The sequence below is a fragment of the Odocoileus virginianus genome, chromosome 33, assembly GCF_023699985.2.
Source record: "Odocoileus virginianus isolate 20LAN1187 ecotype Illinois chromosome 33, Ovbor_1.2, whole genome shotgun sequence".
NCBI lineage: Eukaryota > Metazoa > Chordata > Mammalia > Artiodactyla > Cervidae > Odocoileus > Odocoileus virginianus.
Genome location: NC_069706.1, coordinates 331,228 through 347,928, shown reverse-complemented (window position 1 = coordinate 347,928; position 16,701 = coordinate 331,228). Strand labels below are relative to the sequence as shown.

General features: G+C 58.9%; 1 protein-coding gene across 4 annotated transcripts in view; it reads left to right on the top strand.

Annotated features, from left to right (window-relative positions):
• PGAP6 (post-GPI attachment to proteins 6) overlaps positions 1-16,701 on the top strand; it is a 27,237-nt gene extending 10,536 nt beyond the window's left edge. The window contains exons 1-13 of one of the 4 annotated variants that reach the window (XM_070460650.1): positions 7,458-7,721; positions 11,124-11,349; positions 11,432-11,624; positions 12,159-12,286; positions 12,454-12,722; positions 12,802-13,121; positions 13,496-13,586; positions 13,667-13,790; positions 14,170-14,306; positions 14,703-14,881; positions 14,962-15,108; positions 15,888-16,004; positions 16,287-16,701. In XM_070460650.1, the coding sequence (XP_070316751.1) occupies positions 7,607-7,721; positions 11,124-11,349; positions 11,432-11,624; positions 12,159-12,286; positions 12,454-12,722; positions 12,802-13,121; positions 13,496-13,586; positions 13,667-13,790; positions 14,170-14,306; positions 14,703-14,881; positions 14,962-15,108; positions 15,888-16,004; positions 16,287-16,583 (2,343 nt within the window). In that variant the 5' untranslated portion in view covers positions 7,458-7,606 and the 3' untranslated portion in view covers positions 16,584-16,701. Of the gene's footprint in view, positions 1-7,455; positions 7,722-11,123; positions 11,350-11,431; positions 11,625-12,158; positions 12,287-12,453; positions 12,723-12,801; positions 13,122-13,495; positions 13,587-13,666; positions 13,791-14,169; positions 14,307-14,702; positions 14,882-14,961; positions 15,109-15,887; positions 16,005-16,286 lie in introns of those variants that run through there. The other 3 variants (XM_020900214.2, XM_070460651.1, XM_070460652.1) reach the window with 3 other exon arrangements.

Genomic DNA, 16,701 nt, shown 5'->3' with positions numbered 1-16,701 from the left:
TTCATCCTGAAGGGGCTCGTCCGGGATCTTCTTTTCCTTCTTCTTGAGGATGGTCTTAGTCTCTTGAGGATCAATGTGGTCCCTCTGTGCAGTCCACTCAGCATTTTCTGAGTCTGCATGTTATGCTCTCTTTACCCTCATATGATGGATCAAGGGACAATACCTGCAACTTTAACTGCAATAGGGGTAGTTAGAATAACATAAGGGCCCTTTTACCAAAGGGCTAGCAAATCATGTTTCCAATCTTTGACCCACACTTGGTCACCAAGTGTAAACTCATGAATCTGTTCCCCAAGGGAGAATGGCACCCTTTTTTGTACAAGCTTAGTTACCCCATTTATTATCTTACCCAGTTCCATATGCTGTGAAATCCTATCCCCCCTTACCTGAGGCAAATTTGTTGACACCTGTTTTATTATGGGAGGGGGCCTCCCATACACAATTTCGTATGGAGAATAGCCTTGGGACTGTGGGGTCATCCTGAGTCTGAGCAGAGCCATCGGAAGCAAGTCCACCCAGGAGCAGTCAGTCTCTCTGATCCACTTGGAGAGTCTCTTTAAGTGTCTGGTTGGTTCATTCCACCATCTCAGAACTCTGGGCCTATATGCAGTGTGCAGTTTCCATTTGATGTTTAAAGTTTTGCTTACTTGTTGTACTAAATCAGCTACAAAAGCCGGGCCATTGCCTGATCCAATGCTGGTAGGAAATCCAAATCTGGGAACTATTTCCCTAAGCAGGCACCGGGCTACTTCTGATGTTCTTTCAGTCCAGGTAGGAAAAGCTTTTACCCACCTCGGGAACATACATACCATGACCAGCAGGTAACGGTAGTGTCTGTGAGGTTTCATTTCAGTGAAGTCCACTCCCAGGTGTTCAAGGAGCAGCGAGCCTTTCAGCTGAATACCCGGAGGTTTTTGTCTGAATACCTGAGAGGCAGCATTAACCTGTGAGCCGGCAGCATGGCCTAGGTGGGTTGCTTGGTGTGTTTGGCTTATCAGAATGTGTGCCAGCTTCTCTAGTACCAGTAATTTGCCACTTGGCAATTCCCACCATTTCTTTTCGGTCTTGATGGCCCTTTCTGCTTTGGCTAACCTGACAGCAGTTGTCCCTGTTTTATCAGGCTAGTGCCATCAGCATATAGGACCCAATTAGGGTCTGGAACCTTGAGCCCTTCTTTAAAACAAAACCCAGATACCTTACCTCTTCTTTGTAGATCTGTGCCTTCTTCTTCAACACCGGGTAACCTGCTTCCATCAACAGCTGGAGCAGTGCATTTGTCCCTTTCCAGCATTTTTCCTTGGTCTCAGGCAGCCAGCAGCAGGTCATCCCCGTATTGTAGGAGCCGACATCCATACTCTTCCGGATGGAATGAGTCCAGGTCAGAAGCCAAGGCTTCCCCAAAGATGGCTGGGAAGTTTTTAAACCCTTGTGGGGGAGTCCAGATGAGCTGTTGTTTGGTGCTCCCGACTGGATCTTCTCATTCAAAGGCAAAGATGGGCTGTGATGCGGGAGAGGCAGGTATAGCTTGGGCGGTTCGGTTGGAGCCGGATCCTGGAAGTGTTGGCCAGAGGCTTCTGTCACCGGGAGCGGAGCCTCTACGACCTCCGGGAGAGCTGGCGGAGGAGCAGCGGCTGCGGCAGGAACTTCCCCTGGCCCTGGATCGGGCATTAAGGTGGCCTCCGGTCCTGGTGAAGCCCTGGGAGGCAGGCGCGTCATTATCCAGCATGGGGGAGGGGTCAGGTCAACCCCGTCCAAATCTTGTAGAATTGCCTTTTTTATCATCAGTCAATTTTTGTGCCATTAATATTTTTCCCTTTCCCTTCTGGATACAGAACCTTGTCCAAGTAGGAGGGTCTCAAGCTAACCCTAGCCATGAGTCAATAGATGGATATTGATCCAGGTGTCCTGGCTCTCCTGTGACTACTGTATAGACTGCTTCCAGCTTCCACTATTTTTGAGTTCACGGTGTTCTCTGGTGGCCATCCTACTCCCATAGGGGGCCATTTGACCTCACAGAGTATGTGGAGGTGGTTAGGCTTCATCTTCACCCCATAGTCTCCTCCTAATCCCTTCTTTAAATTTTTAATCATGCACTCCAATACAGTTGCCTTAGATTCACTTCCCCCCATCTTGCTTACCTTCTCGGACCTTCTTCTACTTTTCCTTTTCGTTCTGTCTACAAAGTTCTCAATATCCTATGTACTTCTGATATTTCCACTCAGGGACACTTAAATTGCCATTCTGCCTCCTTTCTAATTGGGGTGAGAAGAGCCTTACCTGCCAGATCCCAGAGGGAGAAGGGGGATCAGCGTGTCTTCACCCGCCGGTCAGCACAGCTGAACCAGAACATCACATGGTCCAAGACTGTTTCTCCCTTAAAGTCCATTCTGCCTTGGTGGGCTTGATCAGGTGCGGATGAAAACACAGATGGGTTAAATATCCCACGTCCCAGGCCACCTCCGGAAAAGCCAATTCATACTCACTTCTATATCCGCCTCCTTCTAACCTAACAATTCCGAGGGGGTCAAGAATTTCACAGCAGACGGGACACCTCCTGGGGGAGGGCAGAATATGAGCATACAAGGACCAGTTTTCTATCCTAAAAATCCCCTGGCAATCTCTTGGTAATAATTTTCCCCGAGACGGCGTGGACACACCTCCTAAATGACCTTCACAAATTTCCTTCCTAAACCCTAGAAGGCTCGTCGACCTGTGTACCAAGCAATGGCCACCTGCCTATTCCAGGCTCCTGTGGGTCCCTGCTCCTTCTAGTCCCTCCCAGGGGGATGACCAGGCCCCCTCTTCCACCCTGATGGGTGGGTTCCTCCTCACCTGAGCGCTCAGTTCCCCTGCTGCCGTCCACTACCTGCTAACATGAAAGGTCCGGGCATTGAGAAGCAGAATCCTTCCAGAGGGGCGAGGCGCCTTCCCCCCTCTAGGAGATTCACACTACAAAGCCTCGGGTGGCCTCAAATGAGACCTGTCTCCTCAAAGTGAGGAGTTTCCCGGCCAATGCACCAAATGTTATAGCCACGCTTTCCGGGAAACAAACTCACTCAGAAGGACAATGCAGATAGTGGAGTGCAGTTTATTACACCGGCGGGCCCAAGGCAGAGTCTCCTCTTAGCCAAGGACCCGGACCAGCATTTGTGAAAATCTTTTATACCCCATGTGTACATGTCTAAGCCACCACCCCAAATCCCTTGAGGCTTACAAAGGAAGGGTAAATACAATCACAATAACCCCATCATTCACCTGTTATGTGTTCAAACAGTTAATAATCAATAAGCCCACGATTACATTCCAACCAGTTAATAACCGACAAGCCTGTGGTTACATTCCGATAGTTACTGTCTGGAGGCAGGGGTGATTAGTGTCTGTTTTCTCTTAGGTGATGAATAACCTGGATACAATCTTCAAGGTTCCCCTGTCCGGAGGGGGTCTTATCCTTCCATTGTCGTTCCCACAGGCACTAAGCAGAGAGTTCAGAGTCCACTGGAGAGGTGGCCGAGCACGATCAGCACGGACAGGCCTCAGATGGAGTCAAGGCCCTATGAATTCCTTCTTCAGGCCCCGCGTGTCTGGGTGCCCTGGTCTAGTTCATGCTGACAGGTGGGAGCACTGGGAGGAGGAGAAACCACCTGCATCCCGGCCCGGCCCACACGGGGACACTCCGCTCCCTGCCCGAGGAAGCCTGCAGTGGGCTGAGCTGACAGGACACTCCGTCTGTAGAGCGGGGGACTCCTTCCAGCCTGGGCCTGGGACACAGGAGGAGCCTGGGCTGAACTGGGGAGGGTGGGGGAGCAGGGGCGGGGGTACTGAGGGCCCCAGCCTTTCCCAGTGTGCCCAGGGCTGAGCGCCCGCCTCAACTGGAAGGGCCGCGGTGGGAGCGAGGCCGGCTGGCGGCTGGCACTGGGCCCAGGATGGCGGCACTGCTGGCCTGGGCTAACCGGGGAGGAAGGACGGAGGGGAGACCCGAGAGATGAGGCAGGCGGAGGGCTGCAGGAGGGGCGGGCAGCGCTTTCTTTCTCTCCTTTGTGGGAAATACGCCTTTCCCTGGGTGGGCGGGCGGGCAGCCGTCCACTCAGTGCACACTCATGGAGCTGGCGAGGGCCTCTGAGGGTGTTCCAGCCTGGAAATGGGCTGTATCCAGCAACTCAGTCCATGAAACCAATGCAGGGGACGCAGGTTCCATCCCTGGTCCGGGAAGGTCCTACAGGCTGTGGAGCCACTAAGCCCAGGCTCCGCAACTGCAGAAAGCCCATGCGCAGCAAGGAAAACCCAGCTGTGGGAAAACTGTGTGAGAATTCCTAAGATATCCAGGTCCTCGTCTATGCACCGTCCCCTCACAGAGCCCCAAGGGTCCACAATCGCACACACCTCTGTGGCCAGCACCCCTATAAGTGCGGGTCCCCATTTCCAGGACATTTCAGTGTTGCCACCGACGCCTTCAGGAGCAGCTCACAGTGCAGCCACAGAGGGCAGTTGCCCGCTCCCTTGCCCGAGAGAGGACAAGGTGTCTTGTCTTTCCTTGTGGTCCGTGAGCCTGCTAGTGGACCAGCTGCATCTTTCTCATCTTCTCCCGGTGATTGCCAGGGTGCAGGGTTTCCAGTGTCTTCTTTCCTTCTGGGCTCTTTTCTTCACTGTGTGAACTCCCTTTCTATCTCAGGTGGGTTCACCTTTTATCACTTGCACAGCACATGAGTCCTTCCAGTTGGCTCGATGACATGTATCCTTTTTCCTTTTACCCATTTTACAGTTACATAACGCTTTTTAAATGAATCTTTTTTTAATTTTTTGGCTCTGCCAGGTGTTTGTCGCTGCACAGGGGCTTTCTCCAGCTGTGGCAAGCAGAGGGCTCCTCTCTGTCGCCGAGCATGGCTTTGGGCTTCTCGCTGCGGCGGCTTCTCCTGTTGCTCTAGGTCACTTGGGCTTCAGTAGTTGCCCCACAGCATGTGTGATCTCCCTGGACCAGGGGTGGAACCTGTGTCCCGTGCACTGGCAGGCAGAGTCTTACCCACTGAACTACCAGAGAAGTCCCATATGACATTTTTTAAGATGTAGTCAAATAAGCAACCTTTTCTTCATGTTCCCCAGTTCTTTGTCTTGCTTAAGAAAGGCTTTCCCATACCTGTATTCTAAGGGACGTATTCTAGGTTCCTTTTAATATTTTTATTGCTTTATGCTTGACAGTTGATAACCTCAAATTTCCCACGTCCTGTGAGGTAGGATACAGAAACCTCCTACCACAGGGCCTGTTTCCATCTTCAAGTGAGGCCCCCAGGTGGGCCTTTTCCTTTTTTTCTTTCTTTTTTTTTTTTTGCCTTTTCTATTATAAAGACTCTTGTTACTTAGCAGAGATCTCCGATTCTGGTCCATCTGCAAATTCCCCAGCCCCCCACCTCAGAGGAAGCACAGACACCTCCCCTCCTGCCTGCTGGGGAGCTTGGGTGCTGGAGTCTCACTAAGGTGACCCTCAGAGCGGGTAGGGCTGGGGCGCCGCTGAGCCCAGCCTGGGGCAGGGATGGGTGTCAGATGGTACAGTCCTCTGGGCTCAGAGCTAACCACAGCTGCTGTCCCTGCAGGATCTGGGTCAGTACAGTGCACTAAAATCGAAGCTCAGCAAAACCCGTAATAGAACCTGGAAGCCCCCAGCAGCCCCGGGTGAAGAGGGCCTGCCCAGATTCCAGAGGAATAAATAAGAGTTCACACCTGGGCCTTTCTCCTCCCTCCTCACCTTGCCTCATTCCTCCCTTCCCCCCAGTCTTCAGTGGCATTTGGCTCCAGGGGTCAGCTTCTCCTCCCTCCAGACCGGTAAATCCACAAACACACAGACACAGGACACAGACCCAGACACACATACACTGAAATTCAAAAAATTCAAACAGATATAACCCTCTTCCCAGTCCTCAGCCACTTGCTTCCCTTCCTGCACCAACTGCTGGATGCTTCTAGGCATTTTCCACCTTTGAGACATGCAAACTAAACAATTTTTTTTTCTACAAAAAGTGGAGCTTTCTGAACACATTATTCTGCCCGTTCCTTTTTTCTGCTAACCGTCCTCCTGCTAGACCATTCCAACCAGTACACAGAGCTTCTGGATTTTCAGCCCACTGGATCAGTGTTTATACCATCACAGCATTTGAATCTCCATCTGGGTACCCGTGATTCAAATGCCTCTTTCCCTCATGACAGGTATCTGGGCGCAGGCTGCACTCATGCAAGCTCATGCTTCCGCGACCATCTCTGCAGGGAAAATGCACAGCGGTGGCAGGGTGAGGCTCCCAGAGGCTCAGCAAACCTAAGAAAGTCTGAGCGCGCAATCAGCTTTTTGCAGATTTGTTAGGTCAAAGAAAAAAGGCCTTTGGGTGCTTTTCATTTTGCATTTCTCTAAGGAGGGAAATCTGCATATCCTTTGCAGGAATCTTCTCCAGTGGTTTCCTTATCGGTATTGGTCGTTTCCTGGCTGGTGTTTCTTATTTATTTGTAGGAACTCTATATTGTTAGTAATCTCTGTAAAATCGCCTCTTTGTGATGCAAGTCCAAGTGTCCTCCCTTTTGAGGCTTCCTTTTTGAGTTTGTTGCAGTTTTGCACTTAGCTGAATTGCTCAGTCTTGCCTCTAGTCTCCTTGGTCATATTTAGAAAAGACTTAGCTTCCCCTGGAAGCTAAAAAAGTTTCCCTAAGTTCTATGGAGTCCCTCCACCGTTTCCTCTTCACGCTGAAATCCTTAATCTGTTGGAACAGACCCCGGGGTCAAGGGCGAGGAGTGACTCGCACCACCGACAGCAATCGCCACCTTCAGAGTCCACAAAATATGTGCAGGAGCCTCTTCATCTTTCCATGGAAGTGTTTTTCACCCACACCCGTAGCGCCTTTGTGGTGTGGCGCGCGGGGAGGCCCCGCCGGGGAGTGTAGATCCGGGAGGCGGGAGCGGCCGCCGGCGGGCCGGACCTCCCGCCGCGCCCAGCCAGCCACGCAGCGACCCGGGTGTCCCCAGACACACGTGGGGCGCTCTGCGGCTGCCTCGAATCTCCTGCGCATTCCAAGCCACGCCGCACCATTTCTGCCTCATAACCAAGACCCCGCGGTCCTCTGGGTCCGGCGCCACCTTCTGCCCCCACTCCGCCCTCTGTGTCCCGCGACCCTCCACCGCATCCCGCCCCGCCTCCGCTACTCTGCGCGCAGTGACGGACACGCGTTCCCGCTCAGTCCTGACCCACCTCTGACCCATTTTCCCAGAGCGCCCTCTTGATCCGCGGGACGCCCCCAGCCCCGCGTCGCACCCCGCCTCGTGTCACCCTCCCTCGCCCCATGTCACCGCTCCGCGTCGCCCTTCTGTCCCGCATCGTCCTTCCGATCGCCTTCCACGCGCGCCCCCAGCGCGCAGCTATTCACCCAGCGCCCCTCTCCGCCCGGACTCCGGCGGGGCGGGGCCTCACAGGCGGAAGTGCCCGGGGCGCCGGCGGCCGGGACCGGCCGGGAGGATGGGAGCCCTGGGCAGAGGCGGCGGCGGGGGCCGCAGTGGCGGCGGTGGCTGCCCGGGCGGCGGCGGGGGCGGGCGGCCTGGTGCGCGGGCCGGGTAGCGCCTGGCCGAGCGCGGAGCCATGCGCGAGGCTGGGACCGGGACCGGGGGCGCGGCGGTGGCGGTGGTGATGTCGCTGCTGCTGCTGCTGCTCTCTCGGTCCCCGCCTGCCGCCGCTGGCGACGGCAGAAAGAGCGGTAAGCGAGCGTGGACCCGCGGGCGCCATCCCCGGGGCGCGGGCGGGGGCGCGAGGGGAAGAGGCTGGGGGGCGGGTCCGGGATTGTGACTCACCTGGGGCCACCTGTGCGCTCACCTGGCAGGGACGTAGGCCTCAGGTCCCCACGCCTTGTTGGGGGCGCACGGCGCCCCCTTGCAGGGCGCCGACTGTGAGAGCGATCGGACAGAAAGGACGCCCTCTCCCCCTCCTCTGTGCCCAGGGCCAGGTTCGGCCAGACTGTCCCCTTGGAGCAAGCTCTCCCTTCCTTCTTCCTCCCAACGCGTTCTGGTCGGGTAGGACCTTCGGGCACCAGGGTGAGGTTGAGCGGCCCTGGGGAACTCTCCTGGGACTCCAAGGACTGTGGTGGGAGTGCGAGTCCCCAGGAGGAAACCTTGGGCAGTGGGGTTCCTGGACGCCATCTGGTCTGGGAGAGGGGCAGAGTTGGAGAAAGTTGCTTAGATCCTGGAGTCGCAGCCAGGTGCATGTCATGGCTCCGCCTCTCCCACAGTGACCACTACCCCAGTGCCGTCACCTTCAACAGCTGGCCTCGCTTGTTGGAGTGTGGACTCCCAGTGGTCCCCAGGACGCTCATAGGCCAGAGTGGTTCAGAGAAATGGCTACCTCTATGCTGTTTGGGAACTTTGGCTCTGGGTGATGAAGGCCCAAGGGGGCGGCTAGACCAGAAGGTGCTGCTGGGCGCCTGGGGGTGCTGAGTAAACTATCTGACTTCTTTGGCCTTGGGCTCTCTGACGGCTTGCTGGCGGGGCTGGGAGGGCCCAGATGCCCCAGGAGGCAGTAGGCAGCTTATCCAGCACAGCATGGGGCTGGCTCCCAGCCCATCCCCCCCTTCTCTGAGATCTTGCTCCTCCAAGCTCCTGTTTCTCTGAGGGCTGTGCCTCTGGTTTCTGAGCCTGGCTTAGCTTGAACCGAAAGGCAGTTTCCCCAAGGCTGGCCCCTGATGAAAGCGCTCCGCTGGGGACTGCCACCCCTACTTTCTCCTTTTCTTCCTTCTCCCGGGTCAGGGCTAGGTACGGAGTCATTGGAAGGGAGATGGGAAACCTGGGGCAGCCGCTCCCCTCCTGGGCCTGCTGAACTGATCCTGCTTTCTGTGTGATCCTGGCTTCTGGGGTCTCTGGGTGGGCAGGGTCTCCCTACTGGGTGCCTGCACTGGTTTGGAGGATGTGGGAGAGGATCCCCTTACTAGGGTCCCCAGACAGCCTCAGGGACTTTCTTTCTCCTACCCCCAACCCTGTGTCCTTGGAGGGGGTTGTGGGCAGAGCAAGTGTGCATGTGGCTGGTGCTTCCTGATACTGGAAATGTGACTTCCACATCTGGCTCAGATGTGTGAATGGCCTGGTACATTCACCAAGATAATGGAGTGGGTGTCCTGGGCGGGGTGCAGGGCTGGGGATGGGATGGGGGGCTGGGTGGCCCGGGGAGTGGGAGATCTCATCTCTTGTGCACCCTGAGGAGACTTTATAACCACTGAATTGCAGGTGTCCAGGGCTGGTGGGGGAGCCAGAGGACCCAGCCCCTCTCAGGCCAGGGGACTGCATGCCACAGCTGGACCTCTCCTGCCTGGCCACATCCAGCAGCTGGGTGCTTGGCGGCTGGCTGGCTATTTCTCTAAGGCCCTGTGATCCCGTGGTGGTGGTAGTGGGGGGATGGTGCAACAGCCTCAGGAAAAAGTTTATATTAGCTCAGTGGCTCCTAGTCTCTTAGCACTCAGGCCACAGCTGGACGTTGGAACCTGGTGACCAGCAGATTCCTGGAAAGCCTGGTGCCTATGCTGTGTGGTGCCTACCCCTGCCCAGTCCCCCACACTGGGCTCCTGGTAGCTCAGATGGCTTTGTAAGTGGGCTACTATCTCTTTTCAGGGTGCTTCCATGGGAGTCAGGAGGCTGGCTCACCTGCTCACCTGGCCCACCCCTCTCTCCGGGCTTGCTGCTGGGATGGTGTGGGCTGCCACCCCCGCAGTGGGGCAGGGGGAGGAGAGGGTGGCCCCACCCTGCTGTGTTCACAGTGTGTTTCTTCCTGAAGCACTTTAACATCCATTAACCATGGAGGGAGGGGCAGCTGAAGGGAGGTGCTGTCCTACTCGGCCAACTCAGAGGTAGCTGGGCCCAGACAGGAGAAGGGACGGTCAAGGTCACTCCGGGAACAAGGCCTGAGCTGGCGGTGGGGCCATGCTTCCTGCTGAGCAGTCCAGGCACCTCCTTAGTCACCCCTGGACACAGAGCACCTGGGCGTGCCTGTTCTTGGCAGACCCAAGAGCATTCTTACCCATTCTTGGGGCCGGTGGTTATGCCGTGGGCCCCAGACACGGGGTTGTACTGGTTAATGGACTCTCCTAGGAGGCTCCTAATCTAGGGTGGGGTCTCCAGAGACCTTTAGAGCTGGTTTGGAAAGGCTGGTGTGACAGGAGGGGCCTCAGGTGACAACTTGCAGAGGGAGCTGGGGAGAGGAGCCATGGAGGGGAGGGGCTGGGGGACAGTGCCAGGACTGGGGAGCTCCAGGTGGGGCATAGGCAGCTAGCTTGTGTGCTGCCAACCCCTGCTTTGTCCCTGTGCCACTCTGCAGGGGCTTGTGCCCACTGAAGCAGCCGCTCCAGCTTAGGTGCCCCCCCAGCACACACACAGGGTCTCTGCTCGCCTCCTGTCTGGGTGAGGACGGACAGTGGCTCTTCCTGAAACCCCAAATCATGGCCTGAGCAGGCAGCCAGCCTCTGGACCTGGTCACCCTGCCCTGTCCGCTGCAACCAGGACCAGGGATCCCAGCACTGGGGAGACTCAGGGGAGGTGGGGTGTGCCCTGGCCTCCAGTGCCCAGGGCAGATGGGAGGAGGGATGGGGCCCCCGCCTTGACCTCTGCCTGTGCCTTTCATCCTCCATCCCTCAGCCCCAGGTGTGCCAGGGCTGCGGTGGGGGTCCCCGGGGGCTGTGAGCAGCGTGGAGAGATGCAGCCCTCTGAGGGGGGCTCTTCCTGCTTCTGAGGTCTGAGACACTTGACCTCATGTTGACCCAACATGTGATTGGTGTTGGGACTTGTTGATTGGGGGTGCCTGGTGGGTGGGATGCAGAGATCCTGGGGACTGAGCCTGTGAGTTGGAGGTCATTGGCAGGGCTGGAGGGGTTAGGAAGATGGATGTGCAGACATGGGTGAGAACATGATTCTTTTTTTTTTTTCTTTTTAGAACGTGATTCTTGAGTGAAAGCTTCCGAGCCCCGGCCCTCACCAGGGGCTCAGGGGCAACAGTGACTTTTCCCAGGTTGGGGGTGGTGTGCCAGGCATCCCCGGGGCTCTATGGCTCCCCTGGCTGCTTCTCTGAGGCCAGGCCAGGCAGAAGGGCCTCCGCCTTCCGCCTTTCTCTGTCTTGTCCCCAGAGGAGGGCTCCCGGGCTCCCTGGCCGCCTGACAGTGCCTTCTCTGCAGAGTCCAGGCTGGTGTCAGAGCAGTTTTCCCAGGCCCCGCAGAAGCTGGCCTTCTACAGCTGGTACGGCAGCGCCCGGCTCTTCCACTTCCGTGTGCCCCCGGACACGGTGCTGCTGCGCTGGCTGCTGCAGGTCACCCAGGGCAGCGGCTCCACCTGCAACAACGTGGAGACCACCGTGTAGGTGCCAGCCCGCTCGTTGCCTGCCTGCTGGAGCCACCCAGGGCCACACCTGAGCCCTCCCTGCTCTCCCTGCCTCCAGGTACTTCCGCTACGGCGCCCCTCCTGTGATCAACCCACTGGGCACCAGCTTCGCCAACAGTACCTCCGTGCAGCCCTCCTTCCTCCTCAAAATGCTGCAGGGCAACACCTCCATCAACGTCTCCTACCCAGCACCTGGGGACTGGTTTGTGGCCGCCCACCTGCCCCCCTCCTCCCATAAGATTGAGGTGAAGGTAAGGGCACTCCCTCTGGGGATGGGGGCAGCATCGCTCAGAGCACGAATGACTGGTCCCTGTTGTTTGCCTTCTTAGGGCCGACATTGCTCAGGGCTCTGCTGCCCAGCCCTGCCCCCCAACCCCAGGCTCTTTGGCCCAGCTCCGCCCGCTGTGGACCAGTCACTCACCCTCAGTCCATCCTTGCCCCTCTGGGCCAGTCCCGCCCCATCTGTTCTAACCCCTTCCCCCAGGGCCAGCCACACTCCCTTTGGGCCAGCCCCGCCCCATTCACTCCAACCCCGCCCCTGGTCCATCCCTGCCCCCTCTGGGCCAGCCTCGCCCAATCTGCTCCAACCCCGCCCACTCTGGTTCAGTCACGCCCCCTAGGTCCATCCCCGCCCCTCTGGACCAGCCCCTGCCCCCCTGGGCCAGCCCCCACCCCTCTAGGCCAGCCCCACCTCATCTGCTCCAACCCTGCCCCCTCCAGGCCAGCCCCGCCCCTCTGGGCCAGCACCCCCTCACCTTCTTTCCCTGTCCCTGCTCTTTCCTCAGGACTTTATTCCCACCTGTGCCTACATCTTCCAGCCGGACATGCTGGTCGTGCGAGTGGTTGAGATGTCCATCCTGGAACCTGACGTGCCCTTCCCACTGGTCCTCCTCTCCCAGCCCAGTTACCTCAAGTAAGTGCAGGCTCGCTGGAGTAGGCAGCCCTGCTGTCCTCAGGGCAGGTGAAAAGGTGGGGGGGCCCAGCTCTTGGCCCCCACCCTGGAGGGTGAATTTAAGCACGGGGCCAGGGGGTGGGCTGAAGCTGCAGAACCCAAGCAAGGCCGTGTCCCCTTGACTGCAGAGTCTTCGTCCCCAAGCACACCCAGGAGCTGCGGCTGGAGCTGCAGGGCTGTGTGTCCAATGGGAGCCTGGGCTGCCCTGTGCACCTCACTGTGGGCTCGGCCACCCTGCCGGGAAACTTCCAGAAGGTGCTCACTTGTAGCGATCCCACCATGGCCTGCCGCCTGCTGCTGCCCTCACCACCCTGGGAACGGTGGCTGCAAGTGACAGCCAAGAGCCTGGCGGGGCCCCGCGTGTTGGTGACGTTTAGTGCTGTGGCTGCCCTCACAGGTGGGCTGTGTGGGGAGGTTGCTCTGCCCCCCTTCCACCCCCAGGCCTGCCTGCGCTGAGCTCCTTGTGGTCCTGACAGCCTGCAGACCGTGGACTGTGAACCTCCAGCACCCTCTGCAGAGCAGCCTGAACCAGAGTAGGAACGCCTCCATGGGCCCACCGCCCCCGAGCCCCAACACCCAGGACCTGGACCAGAGCGGCGAGGCGGGCAGTGGCCCCTTTTGCCTCAGGAGCTTCCCCGTCCTGCGGGAAGACATGGACGTGGTGTCCGTGCGCTTCCGGCCCCTGGACAGGGTCTCGGTGCTTGTGCAGTCGGACATGCCCTCGGTGATGCAACTGTACCTCAATACAGGCATGGACAGTGGGGGCTCCCTCAGCATCTCCGTGCACATCAACCAGGTACCCTGGTCCTCGAGGTTGGGTCGGGATTGGGACCCAGGGCCTGGGGCTCAGACCTGCCCGGGTTGCAAGGACTGCTTAGGCCTTCCTGTGCCCACTTTGCCATGGAGATTGGGTCGGAATGGCCTTTCTGGCAACAGAGTGAGCCTGGCAGGGCATTGGGCTGGCATAGGTGCCAATTGAGAAACAGGAGGCCTGTCCCGGGGGCAGCGGGTCCCTGCATGGGGGCAGGGGGCTGAGTCTGGGGCCCTTGGCCTGGAGGGGAAGGTCCTGGTGAGCCCCAAGCCAGTGGGAGCCACAGAGAATAGCCCCTAGTACCAGAGGTGAGCATGAGGTGGAGGCCGGGGACTGACCCTGCTTGGCCTCCCTTCCAGACCGTGATTGCCGACAACACCTCGATGGTGGCCTGTGTGACCGCCGGCTCGCCCTTCCTCAGCTTCAACACTTCGCTCAACTGCACCACAGGTACTGGCAGGCGCATCCGGCCCAGGGACCTGCAGGCATCTGGCCGCCTCTGACCAGGCCTTCCCACTCTCTTCCTGCAGCCTTCTTCCAGGGCTACCCCCTGTTCCTGAGTGCCTCATCTCCCACGGCCAACCTCAGCATCCCCTACCCAGAGACAGACAACTGGTACCTCTCCTTGCAGGTCCTCTGCCCCGAGAGGCCTGAGTAAGTAAACTTGGGGGCAGGTGGCCAAGTGGTTATGCTCAGGACTGTGGATGGGCTGTCTGCATCCTAGTTTGGGGGTAACCTGTCTTCCTCCAGCCGTGCCGGGTCAGTTGCCTCCTGTGGGGTCCCCCTCTCCCCCCGGCCACTCCTCCCATGGCAGCTCTGAGAGCAAGAACGCAAGCGGGGATGCTGGTTCCAGCCCCAGGCAGGTGGGCAGAGAGAGGGTGTCCTGGCCTTGCAGAGTCCCTTGTGGTTGCAGTCCTCCGGGGCCCAAGCACCTCAACTCCGAGTTCAGGTGTCCAAGACCCTCTGGGAGCTCCAGAGAGGGGCTGGCCAGCAGACCTCCGCAGCCAGCCTTCCTGGGACCCCTTCCTCGCAGGGAGTGCGTGCAGGCCTCGGTCCTCGTGGACACTACCTTGTACTTGGTGCCTTGCCTGAATGACTGCGGACCCTACGGCCAGTGCCTTCTGCTGCGTAGACACGGCTACCTGTATGCAGGCTGCAGCTGCAGGGCAGGTAGGGACGGTGCTGATGCGCCTTGCGCCTGTGCCCATGGACCCCAGCCCTGGGCCACTTGATGGCAGCCACCCCAGCTCGGCCAAGGTTGGAGGGCGCCCCGAAGTTGGGGGCCACCGCCTCTTTCCCCAGCCTGCCGTGCCCCCCGACCCCTGTGTGGGCTCACAGAGACACCCCCGGAGATGGGACTGCTTTCTGGCCTTGGTTTCCCCTGCTCACACCTGCCCACACTGGCCTCCGTTTGCCCACACCTGTCCTGACCCGCTGTGGGGTGAGGAAGGGTCTCCTCCTCAAGGCCCTGGGCATGGAGTAGGCCCTGAGGTTCCTGAGCAGCCGCTGCCTGGCCTGGCCCCACCGGCCCAGCCTCGGCACCCACAGTGCCGCGTTGGCCCACAGGCTGGCGGGGATGGAGCTGTACAGACAACAGCACAGCCCAGACTGTGGCCCAGCAGAAGGTAGCCACCCTCCTGCTCACCCTGAGCAACCTCATGTTCCTGGCCCCCATCGCCATCTCCGTGCAGCGCCGCCTCCTGCTGGAGGCCTCAGTCTACGCCTACACCATGTTCTTCTCCACGGTAGGCCCGCCCGCTCCCCGGGGTGGGGGGAGGCGGGGGGAGGCGGGGGGCTGGGCTGTCGCTCACCACTCGGCCCACAGTTCTACCACGCCTGCGATCAGCCGGGCGATGCTGTGCTCTGCATCCTCAACTACGACACGCTGCAGTACTGCGACTTCCTGGGCTCTGGAGTGTCCATCTGGGTCACCGTCCTCTGCATGGCCCGGCTGAAGGCGTCCCTGAAATACGTGAGTGACCTCTTGATGCCTGGGGTCTGGGTCCTGGGGGAGCAGAGGCCCTTGTGCACAGCCTGTCAAGACAGACACCAGAAAGGGGGTTCCCGCTGCCCTTGGAAACCTCTCGTTCTGACCAGTCGCCTACTGGCAGAGGTGCCTCCAGCTGTGAAGGGACTGTGCTGGCTGCTCGGAGGCTGCCAGGAAAGGAGGTGGTGGGCAGGATTAGGCCAGGCCCCATCCAGAGAGGAGGTCTGGAGCCCCAGACCTGGACCAGACCTCCCCGAGAAGCTCCCAGCTCTGTTCCTGGAGTCTCTGTACTGAGGACACTTTGGGGCTTGGCTGCTGGAGATGCAGGCCCTGGACAAGTCCGTGCCTCAGAAACTCCGCTGTGGGGAGCTTTCTGGTGGCCTAGTGTTTTGAACTCTGCGCTTTCACTACCCTGGGCCCAGGTTGATCCCTGGTTGAGGAACTAAGATCCCACAGGTTGTGCAGCATAGCCAAACATAACAACAACAACAACACTGCATTAGAAATACACCTGTGGATGGACCCGAGGGACCAGTGGATCCCAGCAGTGCGGGAGCTGGGAGAGGAGCACCTCCTCCCCACCAGCAGAGCAGGACACAGGGTGCCAGTTTCTGCAGGGGGCCTGGCAGGGGTGATGGGGGCGATGGGGGGCACGGGGATGACCAGCAGGCCCACACCGCCTGCTCCTGCTGGGCCTTGTGCCATCGAAGACAACCTGGCCTCGGGCTCCCGTGACCCCACCATCGTCTCTGTGTTTCGCCCAGGTCCTCTTTATGCTGGGCACTCTGATCTTCGCCATGTCCTTGCAGCTGGACCGCAGGGCCGCCTGGAACACGATGGGGCCTTGCCTCTTTGCCATCGTGGTCATGGTTACCATGTGGGTAAGGCGCTGGGGCAGGCAGGGTTCCTGCCCAGACCCCCTCCCCTGGAAGTTGGAGTATAAGAGCATGGGCTCCCCATACATGCTCACCCTGCGAGGACAGAGTGTGGCCCCTCGTTCCGTCCATGTTCTTGTTCCTGGGTCTGTATTCTCCACACCTGCTGAGGGCTGCCAGCGGCACCTGCAGGGGCCCAGTGTGACTTGGCACCCCTTGAACCCCTCCAAGCAGCCCACACTCGCAGCCCTGGGCAGCGCCCTGAAATGCGTGTGTGGTTTCCTCCAGGTGTACCGCTGCGGGCGCCGGCGGCACTGCTACCCCCCCTCCTGGCAGCGCTGGGTCTTCTACCTCCTGCCCGGCTTCTCCCTGGCTGCCCTGGCCCTCACCATCTACACTTCCATGATGACCAGCGAAAACTATTACTACACCCACAGCATCTGGCACATGCTGCTGGCAGGGAGCGCAGCCTTCTTGCTGCCGCCAAGGGACCAGCACACCGAGCCCTGGGCCTGCGCCCAGAAGCTCACCTGCCACTATGAAATCTGCAAGAACCACCGGGATGAGCTCTACACAGTGACGTGACACAGCTGGCAAGGCGGGGGACACCTGCAGCTTCGATGATCTCTCCAGCCAGGGGCAGGACCAAGGGAGAGGGACCCTATGCGGATCGATTTCCAGCTGAATAAAATTGCCCTGCACA